Raw genomic sequence first — 20232 nt, 5'->3', positions numbered from 1 at the left:
GGAACAGTGAACCCGACACAGCACTTGCCCGTGACCAGCAGTGCCTCCAACAGATGGACCATTTAGGAGCATTTAGGGTACAGCGGAAGAGAAGGAAGGTGCATACACGACCCCTTAAATTAACAAGATTATCAGAATAAGCATTCAAGCCCTGATGACCTCACCACCTGGCGAGATCCTCTAGTTTTTCCTGGTCTAGAATGTGCGCGTATATACCACAGCGGTTATTTTAATATACATTTACACCACTATGTGTGGGGGCACGACTGATACAAGAAGCTATTTAAATAGCATAAAACACAGACTTGTGTCAGTAAATTATAGTCTCTGTTTTTAAAAATTTCTATGACCAGGGCTTTCTATACGGTCTCTTTTGAGCCAGGACACAACCTATCAGAGTTACTGGACTCATTCCTCAATGACCTAGGACCTCATTAGAAGACAAGAGCAGCTCAGGTGAGGCTTCTCAGATGAAAAAATCAGGTTTGCTTCCTCTGTAGGTGTGGAACAGTAAGTGGAATAATTTGTCCTCAGTTGCATCATCTTTGAGAAAACAAACCAGAGAGAACACAACACATAGGTCTTGCCTCTTAGACAACATGTGGGCTTGGGGGTGCTCAAAACACATGCATGGAAGGAACCCCCTCAGATTCCAGGACTTGAGGGGACACCGTTAGGACGTGTGATTTTAAATGAGACACGCATTTACAAAACAATCGGAAAACATTTATTATACTGAAATGTATACATCCTACTATTAAAAAAACAAAGTAGCAAATCTGCTGGTGCCATAATTTAACCTGCTTCACTGGGACAGACTAATGGTCAATGCTGCTTAGTATAATTTCAAGTTCAATGAGCTTTTAAGTGTAACCCCACTTCTAAAACCTGACGAGGAATTCAAAATAGCACACAGCATTAAATGACATTTATTTCCGTGTATCTTTGAGACTCAAAAAGAAATGCTAAAATAAACAGACAAGCAAAAACAAATATGCTCACTTCTTTCAAGTGATTGGTACAGAAAACGTGTTCATATGGAAGCAAAGGGAGATGACAGAAAGGATGGTTCCTCTGCTTTTAGGTTCTATAGGAGTTACAGATATTTTCAAACTGAAGATGAAAATATTTAGAGACTGGGCTTCTCTGTATCCAATAACCCTTTAAGAATTAAACACAAAAGGTCAAAGCTTTTACCCACTGAAGTAGTTTGTCTTCTGGGGGATTTCAAAGCCTAAATTACTCATTCCTATTTCTGCCTAAACAAAGGTTAAGATTCGAATAAACACATTCAGAACCAAAACAGCTGGGTAACTGGTCAGAGCTGCTATAGTTAAAGGGAAACCAAAGTCCACTACACCACATGTGGGCCTCACAGATGCTTGCTGGTGTGCATGGGGAAGGCTTCGGGCAGAGCGAAGCAAGAAAGGAAAATTGCAAAAGCAGTGGACTCCCTTTAAGAAGTGTACTGGCAGACAAGCATTTGGTTTTGTGGAAGAGGCACCCTTTTTTATAGAAAAAGAAGTTATTATGTGGTGTATAAGAAAGCCTCTTAAATAATCACCAAAATATTTACCCATGATTGTACTAAAGCTCGTCGTATTTCAGAAGTGTGGGCGTTATTTTTATGGTACAATTTAGTGTTTCATTTATGACATCTCATTTGCCACAAATAATTTCAACTTGTTGATAATGAAGACCCCTTAACAGCAAGTCAGAAACGGCCATACATTTCCCCCTACTTAGGTCACCTGTTTCCATTGTCTGGGACAGGGCTTTAAAAACATTCAGGAACAGGGAGGGGTGGGGAGGGGAGGGACAGAGAAAGGGAGGAATACCACACGAGTTTAAAAGGCAAGGGACTTCAAAAATGAAAACCAGAAACAAAACTCTAAAAATGGAAGCAGAAGCAAAAGGTTTTCAATAAATCTGTGACAAAGCAAAAACACAAAAGTCTTTGTACCTATTAGGATTTACACTGATCCTCTCACCAAGGTACTCTTGATAATGCAGTTTGCTCCAAGCCCGCCTTCCTGGCTCGGATCTTTCCCCATCTGGCACGAGCCCGTCACACACACCCTTAGACATGTTTTCTTCCGAGAAGGTGCCAAGCCTCTTACCTGACCCCTGATCGCGGTCTCGGCACATCGCATCTGCAGACAGATTCCGTGCTGGCTCCACAACAGCACTGTCCCCCACCCCTGCTCTGGGTCAGCATAAGGTTCAGGCAATAAAAGCCAAACTGGCACAGAAAGGTAAATGCCCACAGTACGTTTTTACATTCATTTCCAAACCGCATACAGTGTAAAAAGACAGCAAAGGCTGCTTCTAGGAACTGTATCTACTGGCCTCTGCCAGAGAAGCAGGCAGCCCCGCTAGCACGTGGCCCCAGAGCCGCACGCGTGCTGTCCCGACGTGCTCACTCTCACGAGGATGCTTGGCTATGGCAGTGACAGTGAGGAGATTCGCCTCTCATACAGCTCATTAGAAAGGTCATCTTGTGTTTTCAATATGAAACATTTCATACGGTAAAATCCAATCCCAAGACTTCTTGGATTCAGTCTTCACACACTTTTAAGCGTGACTTTATTTGGTACTGAATATAGTTCAGACTAAGTACAACATCACTTCAAAACTATGTGGATACCATCACCGTTCTCAGCTGCAGGAAAAGGAAAGAAATGTGACACACAGTTCTTTTCGGCGGGCTTAGGAAAATCAAGGCCATTAAACTGCAAACTCCCAGAAAGCTATAGCTTCCCTTCCCAATTCAAATTACCTTGAAATAAGTCTAGAGAGAGAGCATCTGCACAATCCCTGTTGGGGTATTTGACTTTCTGGTGTGGGGCCCATGTGCCCATGAGCAGCAGTACCCCTGCTGCCTGTCTGCTCCGGGGCAGGGGGGATTGAGACAAGCGCCAGCATGGTGTGAGTGAGGGGGTGGGGGCTGGGAGTGGCGCAGACTCCTGGGCAGGCCCCAGGCCAGCCAACACCACATGACACACGCACACTGGGTGCTTCCATCCATCTTTCCTGGAAATGAAGTTTTTACCTCCTCAGAAGCAGATCTGAGACATTCTGAAAAAATCACTACTTTTGTCTGGTGGCCTAGTGTTTCTCAGGAAATGGCTGGAAGTAGTACAGGCATTCATCACAGAACAAAAATGTTTTCGTGAGGACAGGAGTCTGAATAACATGCTGCGATTGGAGGGGATGTGCTAAGATGTCTGACATTAGCAACATCCACTGCTTTCTTAGAACACAATTATATGATTACAGTAAGACTTTCCTTTTTTAGACCATTTGAGTTGTGGAAAGTAAAAGCTGTATTGCTTTGACGACAAAATTCTGAGCAGAAGAGTGCTAAGCACAAGAGGCTATGACAGTGAAAGAGGGAGTGAGCCAGCTCAGGTGAAGCTACTGTGCCTACCGGAACAGTGTGCCTACGGAATGGCAAACACAAGATGCCATGCACACGTGAAGCTGACCAGGCGCTGCTGTTTTGGACTCCATCCTTCGAGAGGGACTCCTGGGAAAGGGGGACACAGCGCCTTGCTCTCTGAGGTGCAGCTTTTGTGTTAGGCCTGGATTTGGCTCTTAACCCACTGGATTTTAAAAAGTCTCCTCATATAAAAATTTTGCATTTAAAAATCCCTCCATTAGCCCTCTGAGCCCCATCCGGGCCCTCCTTCAGTATTTTTCCCTAAATAACTGCAATGCCTTCCATGGCTTAGAGTCACTGTGGATGTACTAAAGGCTTCCAAATTCCATCTCAAGTCCAGGCCTTTCCTGCCCACTCCAGATGGGAATAATTAACTGCCAACCTGGCCTTTCCAAGCACATATAAAATGGAACTCTTGACTGTGTCTCCCCCAACCAGTCCTGCTTCTCTACTAGGTACACCGTCTGCCCACTGGCTCTTAACAAGAGTTACCGCCACAGTGCCACTCAACTGTGGAGCCCAACAGGACCTGCCCATAAATGTGTCAGACCCCAGTGACCTCTCCTGCCTCCAGCTTTCCTCCAATTCCCATCTGCTTTCACAGAGTCGTAAGAGTGGAAGAAAAGAGCGCCTGGGTGGCTCAGTTGGTTAAGCCACTGCCTTCGCTTGGGTCATGATCCCGGAGACCCAGGATCAAGTCCCACATTAGGCTCCCAGCTCTGCGGGGAGTCTGCTTCTCCCTCTGACCTTCTCCCCTCTCTTGCTCTCTCTCTCTCTCTCTCTCAAACAAGTAAAACTTCAAAATCTTAAAAAAAAAAAAAAAGTGGAAGAAAAAACCTCATCCCATTCCTCCTTTGTTGAAACAACTTCACTGATGTCTCCAATGCATTTCAAATAAAATCTCAGCTACCCTCATGCCCAGGTCCTGCACACCAGACCACAGCTCGTACTCTGACTCTTGCTCTGTGTGCCCCGCATACTGTGTGGCAACAACACGGCCTTTGCTTGGCCCTGCACAGCAGCCTGGCGCTTTCCTGTGCACACAGCCTTACACCACACCTTGGGGTGTTCCTCAGGTGGGCATCTCCCCTAACTCTTCAAGTCTCAGCATTATAACACCTCCTCAGAGAGGCTTTGCCCATCCCCTCCAAGTCCCCCCTACCCAGCAGCCCCTTAAACACAAGCACCTCCCACTTACCCACTCCTCCAAGGTACTTAAAAGATTTTGTAATTGCATGGATCTGGTGGCTAATTCTGGTTTGCTTTCCCTACCAGGAGTTCCATGGAGTGTTTTGTTAAAGACCTTTCTAGGGGCGCCTGGGTGGCTCAGTGGGTTAAGCCGCTGCCTTCGGCTCGGGTCATGATCTCAGGGTCCTGGGATCGAGTCCCGCATCGGGCTCTCTGCTCAGCAGGGAGCCTGCTTCTTCCTCTCTCTCTCTCTCTCTCTCTCTCTCTGCCTGCCTCTATGCCTACTTGTGATCTCTCTCTCTGTCAAATTAAAAAAACAAACAAACAAAAAAAAAACTTAAAAAAAAAAAAAAGACTTTTCTAGCACCAAAAGCTGTCTGACACAAGGTACTCAAGAAAATGGTGGCTGAATTCAGTACTTTTTCCCAATAATCTGGGACTGACTCCCCTTTCCTTATTTGTTAGTTAGTTTCTATTACAACCACTAGAAATATTCTCTTGATTCATTTTTCAAACTCTTAAAACTAGTAAGCCAGCATTTTCAAAAGTAAGCACACAAGGTGACTACTGATTACAAGCACACACCATCTTTCATGATTTCAGCATTCCAAGACACATGCACTCATGCAAAGTACCTTTTACTGTGAAGAATAAAAAACAACTCTCATCTTGAAAGTTCTGAACCATCTAGAAAGATAAAGCAGATAACAATTAAGATCCAACTGTTTTTTTCCTGAGCTGATCAGAAAAGAGTAGAATTAGCAGCTCCAGGAAAATGTCATCATCTATATGCTGTTGCACAAATACAGAACTCAGTTGTCAAAACAGTAACTCATGAAGGCAGCATGAGGTGGTAAACATTCGCACCTGCTACACTGGCAGGGCCTCAGGCTGACCAGGCGTGCCCACGTCTGGTCCCTGAGATAGCACCACAACCCACCTGACCCACTGGGAGCTTTCCTGGCCAGGTCCTGTAACAACTCTTAACAAAGAGTCACAGCGTTAGTGGTCTATTATTACCTGTTTGTTGCTGAACACTGAGAGTACCTTAACATTTTTAAAAATCAATCATCAGGGACACCTCAGTGGCTCAGTCAGTTAAGCACCTGCCTTCAGCTCAGGTCATGATCCCAGGGCCCTCGGATCGAGCCCCCATCAGGCTCCCTGCTCAGTAGGGACTCTGCTTCTCCTTCGCCTTCTGTTCCCTGCCACCATTTGGGCTTTGTCTCTCTCAAATTAAAAATATATATATATATTTATAATATATATATATATATATATATATATTTTAAAGATTTTTTAATAAAGATCAATCATCCAATAGTGGACAAAAGGAAAACACTTCTGACATAAAATGGGCCAAAGCCATGCTAACCCCGAAGTTCCCAGTGAGTGTCTAAGGGAGGGTAGGGGAGCAGAGGGTCCACAAGGTCAAGGCATTTCCTACTGGCCTCTTAAGGAAGTCTGCTGGAAATGCCCCTGCCCTAGGGGTAAGCTGGCCAACATTCCCAAAGCCACAGATCTGGGTTTATATTCCTTGTATCACCAGGAGATCTGAAACTCCTGGTTTTAGATTCTTACAAATTTGACACCAGCTCTTTAAAATGGATTCTCCGGAGTACTTCCATAAAGGGATCACAGAATTTTTCCATAGTTTTTCAGTGATAAAGAGAAAGGATATGCCAGTGTGGAAGGGAAAAGCGATGGCATGCAAGTTCATATTACCTGATCGCTAACAAGAATGTGAATACCGGTGGGCCCCTGTCTGTAGACCTGGTTAATCTGGTGGAAAGGAATATTAAACACCAATGCAAGTTTTCGAGCAACTTCTGAAGCAACCATTTCTTCCAAGTAGATTGCATGATAAACTGAAATAAAAAATAAGTAGCTTTTTAGCAGTAATTGTTGATCTGTTTTCCACCTCATCTCTAAGACCACCACTTTCAAAGTATTAAAAAATATATATATATAAATTAAAAACAGGAACTAGTATTTCTTTCCTCCCTTACCCACTACTGAAATAATAACGAATAAGGTCACAGGTACAATTTAATAAATGTTAACAGTAATATCTGTACAAAAGGATTTGAAGTTTTCATTTTTCTTAAAAAACAAAAAGGAATTAACTGCAAATGGGCACAGGGGACTTTATGGAGTAATGGGACTAAAACCTGATGGTGGTAGTGACTGCAAAACTCTCAATTTACTAAAATATCCTTAACTGGACACTTACAATGGAAGGATTTTATGGTAAATTACAGCTGAAGAAAACAGTTTTCAAATTATCATGTGTGTCTAGCAATATATAAAAAAAACCTCTGTCACTGTTGATTCAGTAATCCTACTACTGGAAATTTATCCGAAGGAATCCCCCAGAGAATGAAACATGGTATAGAAGACATCACATAAAAAGCTAAGGATGTGAAGCATGATGCCTGCTGCTGCGTCCTCCAGAGGCCTGTGTTTCTGGAACATTTCACTTAGCAGCAGCTGTCATCTGCTGCCAAGTGCATCTGCAGTGAGCACGGCTCTTACAGGTCCTGCTCGGTCATGGACTCAAGCCAGCCAGTGAGCAGATCATCACGCTAGAACTCTCCAGCACCTTCCCCAAACAGGAGGGTTTCTCGTGTGCTTACAGTAACGGAAACCTCTGCTAATTACACATTATGGAAAGCTTCGAATGTGGAACTATAGTCAAGGGGAGACAGAGCTGATCTAGAGCAGAGTCCCCGAACTAAAGCCTGTGTAAGCCCAGGGCTGCCCTCACTTGTTCTTTTCCAACAGAACTGTATCAGAATGTGGCCGCGCCCATCACTTTGTCTGGTGGGAAAGAGCCTCCAGAGTCCACAAGGTCAAGGCATTTCCTACTGGCCTCTTAAGGAAGTCTGCTGGAAATGCCCCTGCCCTAGGGGTAAGCTGGCCAACATTTCCTACATTCCTCCACAAACACCTTCCCAAGTCCAACAGGCCTGACCACATAGACATAAATGATACACAAGATCCTAATACCTGGAGAGCTCCTTTAGAATTTTATCCTTTCAGATTAACTTTATCATCTTCAGTCTTCAAACTCACAGCTTTTAAAGTCAAAATGACACCAAGTGGAAAAGCTCCCAAGAGACTTGTGATTTTTCAAACACAAAGGGACACTTGTAGGTCTACCCGATTTCCTCTGTGAATTCCATAACATACTTCTTTCTGGAGAGTTCTGAGCGTGTTGCCCTTATTTTGCTTCAGAATAAGGGCAGAGGGGAGGTACCCAACCTTACAGGTGAGAAAACACATCCTTTAAAAGCTTAGCTACTTTTGTTTTTGAGGGCCATATTTAGAGGAGAGAAGGGCCAAGGTGTGTCTGCGCCCTCAGCCAGCACTCCATTTGTCTGCTGAGACTCAGGATGGAGAATTGCCTGGAGTGTGAGAACGGTGTCCCAAGGACGTGGTGCCGCTCAGCACACAGCTCAGAGCACTGGCCGGCTGTCTGTTGGAGACAAGTCCACACACTGAGTGCTAGGACACATGTGAATCTCTGCACGTGTGATATTTTAAGGTTTTTCCCCAGTCAGTAAAATGGGGACGGGGGAGAGAAAGAAAAAAAAAGAAAAGAAAAACCCTCCTGCTTTCTTGCCAAGCTGCCAGTCATCATTTCAGTAAATCTGAGATTTAACGGGGAACTAAAAGCCAGCACAACTCCAAAAGGCATTCAAGCTGGTCTTTCACTTATTGGCACTTTCCGGCACAGAAAGCCAAATACAAAGGAGACTCAGAGAGTGGTGGAAAGAGCAGAGAAAGGCAGCTAGCTTCCCCTTTCCCGAGGCCTTGGCCCCAGCACCGCTGCCCCTCCTGCTGTCCGCAGTCCCACCCAGGCAGCTCAGCGGTCCTTCCAAGCCCCGCTCGGGACCTTCCTGCTTCTGCCTCCGTGACAGAAAGGGTGTGATGGGAAGCTGTGATGCCCTCAGGACCCACCATAGGGCGTCCCACTGCCACTGTCGCCTCCGCCGCCAGCCGGCTGCTGGCCCTGCAGCGGTGAGCTGCTCGGCTGCTCCTGGCAGACATAGATGGTCAGGCGGGGCCTAACCGACCTGCAATCAGAAGACGCCCCACATGAGCGGATGGGAGAAAAGCCACAGCGGGTACAAAAGACCACTACAGGACTCTAAGTTCTATCTCCTTACGAGAACTTTACGGTATCATTTCTTTACACAAAATAAATGACTAATAAAAATATAAAAACACACACCTCACACCAACTATCACAGGTGGTCTAATCTGATGATCCAGACTCTAAACCACTGAGCTGGTGTGTCAGATACTGGTAAATTTAAGTTTCAAGATTAAGTCAGCGATTTAAAGTTAGTAAGATTCGATTGAATGGTCTTCAAGAAATCAGTACTGCGCGTGCGCGTTTCTACAGTCTTACAGTCTACCTCTGCCCTCATCAGTGCCTGCCCTGAGGGTGCACACAGAACAGTCTCCTCCCGAGCACGAGGCCCGACACCCCACAGCGCCCATGCCGGAAAGCATCCCACCAGAGCTCCCCACAAAAAAGTCTGTCCTCATCACAAGCCAACAGTTCCTTTTAAACGCTGTATTTTACCTGGACTTCAGGGAATTATAGAGCCGAATTCCATCGGCTGCACCACAAATTTGTACTAGATCCTCCTTTGTCAGTTTTAATAAGTCGGCACCTGGAGAACAGCAAAAAGAGCTTCTTTTCAGAGATGGAAAAACAACAGCACGACTAGTTACAGCATCAGTCTTCACACGGTGAACTGTCCCTCAGAACCATCATGGTCTCCTGTGTGTACACTCACAGACACAAACACAAGAGCATACACACACATTCCCTATCCCACAGAGAAAATAAATAAATAAATACATTGCTGGCGTTTCCATGTCCTGAATCAAGGAGGAGCGCAGAAGCCCAGATGCAGGTCAATCGGACAGATGAATGGGGCCTACAGGGCTGTCTGTTCCCAGTACACGACTTCACCACCCACCTTGTTTTGGCTGGCTGCTGGTTTTGTGGATAAGCAGGATTCTGACCCCTGATAATTAACCTTGAGGTCACAATAATAAGGTTTTATTTTACAAAAAGAGGAAATGGAAGTCTAGAGTTTTGGGGACCTGCCGAAGTTGGCTCCCTCTGAGTGATACTGCAACTTCCAAACATTCTGCAACATTACTTTCACAGAAGCCAGTTTTAAAATGAAAGCGAAAACATGGCACAGACTCACACATTACACTTACGATTTCCCCAAATCACTGCTAAGTGTAAATAACATAGCTTCTAGGATCTGCTTCAAAATAGATTAGAAAAGTGGGATGGAAAAGAGTAGAGAGCAAAACCAACCAAAGGCTGGGATGGTTACAGGGAAGTTCATCCTCTCCTACTTTTTTATGTTTGTGTCCACAATCTCTTTTTTATTAACATTCAAGGTGTAGTTTATTGCTATAATTAAGATACCCTCTGGGATTAAGGCATGACTTCCATGCAATAAATACCCGCTTAGGTATGTAACAAGATCATGGGGTTATCTATTTTTGAAGGCTTGAAGGTGAGAGCCTGATAACTTCCTACCTTGTAAAAGAAATAAAGACCACAGAAGCCCACCTCCAGGAGGCACGAACACTAAAGGAGTCGTTTTCCAGAGCCAGGGAAGCAAAGACTGGCTATCTCCCCACTCTCTGCAGAGTCCCACAGCTGTGGCCAGAGATGTGTGTGTGAATCTCAACTCGCACAAAGAACTGGACAGACACTCGTGTGCACAGCCTTTTCTCAAGATGAATGGCCACAGGCTCTGAGCCAGCAGCTTCCTGCTCCTCCTCCCCATTCTGTTAGCTGGGCAGCTCCTGTGTAAGGGAAATGCAGGAGGCCAAGCCGAGGGAACGATGCTCACAGCAAAAAGAGCTGAAACTTCTCCAGACAGAAACCTGTATTCACGAAACAGGACCTCCCTTGGTTCCCACTGCCAGAGCTTTTTGTATGTACTCTGCTCTTCAAGTCTTTCCTATGAGGGTTCAAGATCCATCTTCCCCAGGGATGCCTGGGTGGCTCAGTTGGTTAAGCAGCTAGCTGCCTTCGGCTCAGGTCATGATCTCAGCGTCCTGGGATCGAGTCCCACTTTGGGCTCCTTGCTCTGCAGGGAGCCTGCTTCTCCCTATGCCTCTGCCTGCCACTCTGTCTGCCTGTGCTTGCTCTAACTCTCTGACAAATAAATAAATAAAATATTTAAAAGAAAAAAAAAAAGATCTATCATTCCCAATGAAATTTTTAAATTTCCAATTTTTCACAAAGATATAGTAATATAAAAATATGGCTACAAGCTAGCAAGACTTTCATCCATTACTTTAATTTTAAAGGACAAAGGGCACCTGGGTGGTTAAGCGACTATCTTCAGCTTGGGTCACGGTCCTGGAGTTCCAGAATCGAGTCTCACATCAGGCTCCCTGCTCATCAGGGAGTCTGCTTCTCCCTCTGACCTTTCCCCTCTCATGCTCTCTCTCTCAAATAAATAAATAAATCTTCAAGAGACAAAGAACTACACAGGGAATGACTACCTGTAGAACAATAAACGGCTGACAGAAGAGGAAATCATGTTCTTTGTGCAATCAAGCTCTCCCCTAGGCCAGGTGTGTGCACATAGTTCTGTCCCTTCAAAGCCTTGCACTGCCCTGCCCTGGCCCCACAGCACCGAGGGCAAGGCAAGGTCTCTACCAGTTTACTGTGGCCCAGCAACTCTCAGCAGGTGTGTAGCCAGGAAAAGGGTCTCAGGGCCAAACACACTTGGGAAAATGCTGCCCCGCCCCACATAGTCTATCACTATCTCTCCAAACAGGTTTCCTAGAGCACCACCTGGAGAAGCTCCACTTGGTTCCTTTTAAAATTCCATCAACAGGGGTGCTTGAGTGGCTCAGTCAGTTAAGCGTTTGACTCTTTGTTTCGACTGAGGTCCTGATCTCATAGGTCATGTGATCGAACCCTGTGTCAGGCTCCACACTCAGAGGGAGCCTGCTTGGATATTCTCTGCCTCTGCTCCTTCCCCGACTTGTGCTCTCTCTGTCTCTCCCTCATATAAATAAATAGAATCTTAAAAACAAACAAACAGGGTGCCTGGGTGGTTCAGTGGGTTAAGCCTCTGCCTTCAGCTCAGGTCATGGTCTCAGGGTCCTGGGATTAAGGCCCGCATCTGGCGCTCTGCTCAGGAGGGAGCCTGCTTTCCCCTCTCTCTCTGCCTGCCTCTCTGCCTACTTGTGATAACCAATAAATAAATAAATAAAATCTTTAAAAAACAAACCAAACCCAAACAAACAAAAAAATACCAAAAAAACCCACCTACATACTCCCTTAGCTAACACTGCAAGAAAAAACTTGAACTTAAGTACACAGAAACCATATCCGAGTAGATTCATACCACACACTACTACTACATAGCAATAAAGAGGAACTACTGATATACATAATCACTTGGATGGACTCAAGGGCATTATCATGCTGAGCGGAGAAAAAGTCAGTCTCATAAGGTCACATATTCTGTGATTCCATGTATATAATAATAGTCTTGAAATGATAAAGTCCAAGAGACAAACCAGATTAAGGGCTGCCAGGGTGTAGGTATGGTGAGGGAGGGGGAGGGAAGCCTAAGGGAAATCCTTGTGGTGATGTCATAATTCTGTATCTTAACTTTGGTAGTGGTTATACGAGTCCATATGTTGATAAAATGACACAGACCTATATACACATGTTGCACCAATGTATATTTCCTAGTTGTTGTTGCTTTTTTTAATCTCCCTTGCTTCTTTTTTTTTTTTTAATTTTTTTAAAAAAACATCTTATTTATTTATTTGACAGAGATCACAAGTAGGCAGAGAGGCAGGCAGAGAGAGAGAGAGAGAGGAGGAAGCAGGCTCCCTGCTGAGCAGAGAGCCCAATGCAGGGCTCGATCCCAGGACCCTGGGATCATGACCTGGGCCAAAGGCAGAGGCTTAACCCAGGCGCCCCTCCTAGTTTTGCTATCATACTATGATTACATAAGAAATTGAGTGAAGGGTTCACAGAACATCTCTATCTTTGCAGAAGACAATAAGGCAAAATTACTTCAAAATGAAGTTAATAAAATGAGAGAAACTGGATAGAACTGTATACACCTGTACAAAGATGAAGGTACCTGAAACTAGTGAACTGGGAGACTACTGATGTCAGCTTCCTAACACAAGAGGAATGCAGGGATATCACCACTAGGTGAAACTGGTATGACTCCATCATAACTTCAAAAAATTTTTAAATCAAGGTTAATAAAAGTACAGAAACAAGCACAAAACACACATGTACACAAACATACACAAACACAAAACATACCTGAAAAATTGGAAAACAGTCTTGTGTAGGAAGAGAATCTGTTTTTGAGCAGCCATTGTTGGGTTTCCTGGATCGTGGCTGAAGGCTGAAGTTGCTATTAACAAGGAAAATGAACACAAACAGAAACTATTCAAACTTAATAAAAAACCCAAGTCACTGGCAAGTTATAAACATTTAAACAAAACATAGAAATACTCCAAGTTTAAAGCAAAAAAAAACCCAAACAAAACCAAAAAACAAACCTACTCAAGAGGAGGACAGGTCTGATTACTCAGAGGCCCAAATGATGCCTCAAGCCCCTGTAAGAGCCTCAAAAATGCAGGCCCCTTAGAGCATCGGACAGCTTCAGGATGAGGACACTTACTTCACTGGAGGCCTGTGAAACTCCATCTCCCTGATGGTTTGGGGAAGAAGAATTGCTGGGGAGAAGAGAAGGAAGGAGAGGAGAATTATTATACACACACACACACACTTAAAACCAAGACATTAAAGGCTATTAAACTGGGTCAGTGTAACATAATACTGTAGGACAGAGCGTGTAGATCTGTGATTGAGAATGCTGGCACCACTGGTCAGGCAGTGAGTATGAGGAAAGTAACAGGAGGCTGTTCAGCAAGCGCCTCATCCTCCTCTTCTCTAGCAGTTCCAAGTAAGAACTTCAAGTTTTAGGAAACAAAAGGATTCCAATTATTTCAGGGGTGCCAGGAAAATGAAGGAAACTCATTCATTTTAGTAAGAAAATTATATGAGAAATCAAGATAGAGTTAAAAGTAACTGCAAAATACACACACACGTACACTCACACACTTAATAAAATAAGGAGGTCCAAGAAATAGTCCTAAATAAAAATGGAAAATGATCATCTGTTTAATTAATATATTTACCCATGATTAATGAAGGGGAAATTCAGGGAAGCAAAAGGAACAAAGGCGTGCCACTCTCCTTGAGTTTTTAAGATCAAACAAAAATGAAGACAACTCCACAGGGAGTGTGGCGCCTTCCTGGTCCTGGGCTCAGACTCCTTTCTTAGCACCTGTACTTCAGTTATGTAAGTTATGATGCTGACGTGACTCTCCCTCTCGGCCTACACAGACAGGGAAGGTGTGTGTCACCCGGAGAGCACAGCTCCTGGCCAGCACAGGGTGAAGCTGCTCCCAGAAGCTGTGTGCTCAGCCAGCAGTGCAGGAGCCCAGAGCCCGCCTCTGAAGTCATGACCTCTGCCCAAGACCACTCGGCCTGGGCTGTAAGACAAGAATGGCCCCCACATGGGGACATGCCAGTCCCTGGGCTCTCCAACGTAGAGTCCAAGAGTGTGTTCCTCCTCGTAAAGCACAAAGATCTACAAGATGAGCTGCCTGCTGCTCTACTCATCTTCACAGGAAAAAACATGTTTTTTGTGTTCTTATCAGACTCTGTTACAGACAGGATATTTGTGTTCCCTCAAAATGCATACACTGACCATCCTCACACACACCCCTGCCCCCTCGCCCCGCATGACAGTGAGGAGGCGGCGCCCCAGGGAGGGACCAGGAAGGCGAGATTAAAAGGGCATCTGCTCCACTGCGTGAGAACCCAGGTGGCACGGGCAACCTGGAGGGCCCTCACCAGAACCACCCAGACCTCACACTTCCAGTTCCACAACTGCAACAAACAAGTTTCTGTTGTCTCTAAGTCCCTGATCTGGTGTTCTGTCATAGTAGCCACAGCTGACAAAGACAGACCTGTTGGTGTGGCCAGAGTGTAAGAAAAAGAACCTTTCCCTCCCAATCTTGTATATTTTTCCCTTCCCAGTGAGAAACCTCCCAACAACAGGGCACTTCTGATCTGACCTGCTCGGGATCAGCTCTTCAGCAGAGCCCCAGGAAGGCAAGCCCACTCCCACCTCCGGCACCACGTGGCACCTACAGGACCCATGTGACAGCATCCCCTGCCCCCACCCAGAGCCCACAGGGTTTACAGATGCCAATCACAGCCAGAGAATAAAACAGAACAAGTCCACCATCCCCAATTCTAAAACCACAGTAAAGTTTTAGAAATTGAAAGTCTTTCCTGTAAGTTTAAAGACTTACCATAATAAAGAAAGAAGTAAATAGTCTGTGTAACGTGAGGCAGAAAAAGCAGAGCAGGAACAGCTCTCTGATATGGTGCGCACTGAAGACAGATGTACTTTATATTAAATGCAATCTGAACCCATCCGAGTCACAGTTTCACCTTAATAACTCACTGTCCACTATCCACGAACTCCATTCATGTTCTTTTTCTCTCACAAAGAATGTACCTTGAAAATGCCTCCTTTTCTACCATTCCTACAGCTGTGAATGTATGAGGCATGAAGGGCGAAGAACAAAAAGGCTGGCAGGCAAAGAAAAGACCATTTTCCTCTCAAGCTGAGGTGGCTAGCTCCCATGACTATAAACCTCAGATATAAAAAAGAGGATGCTGAGAAGTGAGAGAGAGGGCAGTGAAGGAGCACAGTGTGGCCAGGCCCAGGCGAGCGATGGCACGAAGCGGTACCTGTCGGGGATGCTGCAAGTGCCCTGCTGTGGGGACGTGAAGGCGGGCGCTGTGGAAGGGCTGCTATTCACGTAGGCTGTGGGGGTATCGGGCCATGGAGAACACTAAGGATAGAAACAAAAATAAATTAATGAGATGCTTTTAGAAGTGTACGGAAAAAATATTTTCGTAAGTCACTCTCTAGTCTGGCCAAATGCGAGGTTATAAAACATAAGACACCTGACGCTCATCAAGCAACCTCACTGAAACATCAGATTTATTACTTCTGTGTGGCTTTACTTGCCACCCGCGACTGCACACTGCTTAATCTCAGGGAAGACCTGAAGTGATGACAGCAGCAAAATGTATGCAGGCATTTTTAACGTACACTTCTGTACAGCTGACTTCTAAGAACTTTCACTCCCCACTTTATCAGTTCTGTAGCAGGTACCTATCAAAGTTTAGAACAGCAGAGGCAAGAATGGATTCACAAGCAGCATCTGACACCTATGGTGACCAGGACAGTGGCTCTGTCCCCCTAGCACTCCTTTGCCCGCTAACCCAGAGCAGCCTGGCCAGTACCCCCTTGCTTTCTTTGGAATCCTCTAAGATTAATAATCCCCAAGCAAATAAGACAGGCCGGGCATCAACACACATCAACATGTACCATGCTGCCCATGTCTCTCTGTCTACATGTTTACTATTTACAGTTTCTGAAAGATGCACGGTGAACTAGGGTATTTTTCAACCCCATGTACCATTCTGACCAAAGATAGAGCAAAGATACAAAGACGCATTGATTATTACAATCAGGAGAGGTGAAAAAGCTAAAGTCAAAAGCATGCTGAGCGGGCTGAGCAAGCCAGGGCAGCCAAGGATGAGCCTTCAAACCTGAGCTATGTACAGAGCGAGTCCATCTCACTCCCGGATATTCCCTCTAGAATGAGTCTGTGTTAGGACATCCTCGGTTTCAAGGCCCCCTTCAGAATCACTGTGCTCCCATTTTACACAAAATAGTCGTCATACCTCACCATGGACAGGAGATAGAAAACCCTCCCCCAAACCAAGCAAAAGACCATTCAAAGACACTAGGATAAATTTTAAAAGTACGTGATCTAAAACAATTCTTCCAGTGGCACCAGGGTGGTTCGGTCAGTTAAGCGTCTGCCTTTGGCTCAGGTCAAGATCCTAGAGTCCTGGGATCAAGTCCCCACACTGGGCTCTGTGTTCAGTAGGGAGTCTGCTTCTCCCTCTGACCCCCTCCCCTCTCGCGTTCTCACTCACTCACTCTCTGAAATAAATAAAATCTTTGAAATAAATAAATAAATTCTAAAAATGTAAATTCTTCTGTATGTCAGGCAGTTTTCAAATCCTTGTCTTCAAAAACTGAAGGAGACCTGGTGTCAGCTGACACGTACTGAAATAATCTACCAGTTCATACAAAAATAGGTCACTGGGATTTTGTGCAGATAATTCAACAGGAATTTCAAGACTTGAATGACACCGATAAAAGAAAAATAAGCACATCTAAATGAAGTTTCTCTTATCTATTAAAAAAAATCTAGAATTTGATTGCATTCTATCCTGTCTCATTCTTCATGACATATTTCCAATAACATTTCTATTTTATAATTAAACAGCTGTTCATCAAAATGTGTATGATTTGTTGTTTTGATAAACTGGTACCAGTCATAAGTAGTTTTCAATTTCTTGGGCAGCCTGGGTAGCTCAGTCTGTAGAGCATGTGGCTCTTAATCTTGAGGTCATGAGTTCAAGCCTCACAATGATCTACCTAAAAAAAAAAAAACTGCTCAACTGACAGGCTTTATGGTCAAAGGAAATTATAAATCTCAGTTTCTGTAAGTCTGTCATAAAGAAGTAACCAGGGTGGGGCACCTGGGTGGCTCAGTGGGTTAAAGCCTCTGCCTTCGGCTTAGATCATGATCTCAGGGTCCTGGGATTGAGCCCCGCATCAGGCTCTCTGCTCAGCAGGGAGCCTGCTTCCCTCTCTCTCTCTCTGCCTGCCTCTATGCCTACTTGTGATCTCTGTCAAATAAATAAAATCTTAAAAAAAAAAAAAAAAAAAAAAGGTAACCAGGGTGATAAAACATTAAGATTTTTAGGCAGGGACACCTTGGTGGTTCAGTCAGTTGTGCATCTGACTCTTGGTTTCAGCTCAGGTCATGATCTCAGGGTTGTGAGATTGAGCCCCATGTCAAGCTCAGTACCTCAGGAAGTCTGATTCTCTCCCTCTCCCTCTCCCCCCCCTTTGCCCCCTTACACTTCCCCCTGCTCACTGCATGTGCTCTCTAATAAATCAATCAATCTTTAAAAAAAGATTTTCAGGGGCGCCTGGTGGCTCAGTTGTTAAGCGCCTGCCTTTGGCTCAGGTCCTGATTCCAGGGTCCTAGGATCGAGCCCCGCAGGGACTCAGCAGGAAGCCTGTTTCTCCCTCTACAACTCTCCCCTCTTGTGTTCCCTCTCTCGATGCTACCTCTCTGTCAAATAAATAAATAAATCTTTAAAAAAGTAAAAAGTAAAGATTTTCAGGCATAAAAGTATATCATATTGGATGAAATTATTTATGGGGAGTGGAAGAGAAAAGAGATCATGAAGGAAGAGTGGGATAAAATTTCAGACTTAACTAAAGAGCTTCATCATGAGCTATTTAAATGAATGATAATGGGTGTCAAATTGCTATGAATACACTTCCAAAAGTAGTATAGCAGTTTTATCTTAAATTATAATACAAATATTCATGATGCCAGAAAACTGTCTTCTTTGCAACTGTTTAGATTTATGATGAAAATTTTCACGTCAACCTGAAAACGTGCAAGGGAGTACATAGTTTTCAAAATTCTTTTGCGTGTAGAAGTGTCCAGACCCCAGTGTGAAGGAGCTAAGAGACTGTGAAGCACTGAGGGCAGAAACTAGTCTCCCCGACGGTTACAGGTGCTTACAACGGGTCTGACACCCATCAGAAGTATGGATAGAGGGGCGCCTGGGTGGCTTAGTTGGTTAATCGGCTGCCTTCGGCTCAGGTCCTGATTCCAGGGTCCTGGGATTGAGCCTCGCATCAGGGTCCCTGCTCAGCAGAGAGCCTGCTTCTCTCTCTCCCTCTGCCTGCCGCTCTGCTTACTTGTGCTCTCTGTCAAATAAATAAAATCTTTTAAAAAAAGAAGAAGAAGAAGAAGAAGTAGTAGTAGTACAGATAGAGGGAAAATAAAACAAATCCCAGGTTCTCAACATTCTTTACAACCACCCATTGTGTATTCCCTCAAAAACTGGAAAAGTGATTACAGACTTACTGTTTCAACTACTACTAGCTTTCAAAAAAGCAATCAAATATAGCTGGACAGGACAGCTGAACTCACTGCACGCAAACCAATTTCATTCTCAACAACCTTTTGCACAACAAGGCCCCCTCCTTTCAAACTGGGGCCTTGTTTCTCCCTTCACCTGACTCTCCCTTCACCTGACAGAGTAGCACGTCCCCTGGTTATGCGGTCTGAGGAAGCAGCTAACAGATCTAGTAACTTTCTGGATGCCTCATGCCCATAATCAGCTCCACTACCTGGAAGACGATTTTCATGCTACACCATCCTCCCCAGATATAAAACACGAGGTAATCTAACATGCATATCTAAGTGGGGTGAACCTTTTAATATCAAGCCTCCGCATACCTGCTCATCACTGCCCACTGTCTGTAGACATGAAGCCATCAACAGCTTCAAGTTAACAGCACAGGACAACCAAGGTATAGGACCTCCATAAACACACCTATTTCACTTTAACACAAGCTCGATTCCTTGAATAGTAGAAAAGCAGGGCTGCTAAACAATGGCCTACATCTAAAACTTGCCCAATAAATAGGAGGCCTCCTGACCAGGAAATCAGTGTTTGGAGAAAACTGGTCCTGCTAGGAGACCTTGGCTTTTTGGGAGTAATGGGTGGCAGGGTGTCCGATGGCCAGGCTGCTTGCCATACTATGGCCTGCCTGCCCATATCTTACGGGCTCCTCTTCCAGTCTGAAACCAGGAGGGCAAAGCACATGGAGGAAGACTAGCCCGATGTTTCTCCTACCTTGTCCTGCCTCCCTGAGTGTAAAAGTAAGCAGTGTGGGACTGCCTCTATCCCGAGGAGAGTCTAGAATTGATGACAGCCCCAGCAACATGTGGCTTGGACTCATGTGGGCACAGTTTCCATGCACTGTTAACAAAGTCCCGCCTCTGACAGACTGGGAAACGCTGACCCACCTTAGAGTGGAGACACTGGCAGCCCCGAGGTGAGCCAGTGCAACACAGCTCAGAGACCAAGACCAGAGGACGCATTAAAGGTTTCACCTCTATTAACCAGCAGTAGGGCCTCTATTCAGTGTGGGACCAGTTCATGCAATGCCTTTTAACATGGGAACCTAACCTCCCTTCCTAACAAAAGTCAACTGTCACTATCCAACAACTGTGAGAAATGCTGGCCTTTCTTTGTAGGCACTTGCAGAAATGTAGGAAATGCTGCAGACTTTTTTTTAACATTAACCTGTACCTTGCTTTTTAAAAACAGGTTTCAAAGAGGATCTCTAACCACCCCCTACAAGTATCTTAACCCAACCAAACTCAGCTCAGGGGAGCAAACAACACGCTCTAGGAAGATGTGAAATCCCAGGCCAGTGAACTGCTGACGTTTTGCACACTTTAGACTTGAGTTAAGAATCATTAATAATTTACCAACAAATTCTACCATCTCCAGATTAGCT

At 44.9% G+C, this 20232-nt stretch overlaps 1 protein-coding gene across 3 annotated transcripts in view; it reads right to left on the bottom strand.

Annotated features, from left to right (window-relative positions):
- Positions 1-704: 704 nt before the first annotated feature.
- The window catches only part of UBP1 (upstream binding protein 1), a 57530-nt gene continuing 38002 nt past the window's right edge, over positions 705-20232 (bottom strand). For all 3 annotated transcript variants that reach the window (XM_004774185.3, XM_004774186.3, XM_045089069.1), the window contains 8 exons: positions 15501-15604; positions 13351-13405; positions 12987-13080; positions 9225-9315; positions 8594-8709; positions 6356-6498; positions 5266-5317; positions 705-2662 (listed from right to left, as the gene is read on the bottom strand). In XM_004774185.3, coding sequence (XP_004774242.1) covers positions 2625-2662; positions 5266-5317; positions 6356-6498; positions 8594-8709; positions 9225-9315; positions 12987-13080; positions 13351-13405; positions 15501-15604 — 693 coding nt within the window. In that variant the 3' untranslated portion in view covers positions 705-2624. The remainder of the gene's footprint in view (positions 2663-5265; positions 5318-6355; positions 6499-8593; positions 8710-9224; positions 9316-12986; positions 13081-13350; positions 13406-15500; positions 15605-20232) is intronic.

The sequence above is a fragment of the Mustela putorius genome, unplaced genomic scaffold (assembly GCF_011764305.1).
Source record: "Mustela putorius furo isolate JIRA1106 unplaced genomic scaffold, ASM1176430v1.1 tig00003834_pilon_pilon_pilon, whole genome shotgun sequence".
In the NCBI taxonomy this organism is placed as follows: domain Eukaryota; kingdom Metazoa; phylum Chordata; class Mammalia; order Carnivora; family Mustelidae; genus Mustela; species Mustela putorius.
The sequence above is the reverse complement of the archived record's forward strand: the minus strand, read 5'-3'. Positions and strand labels throughout refer to the sequence as shown.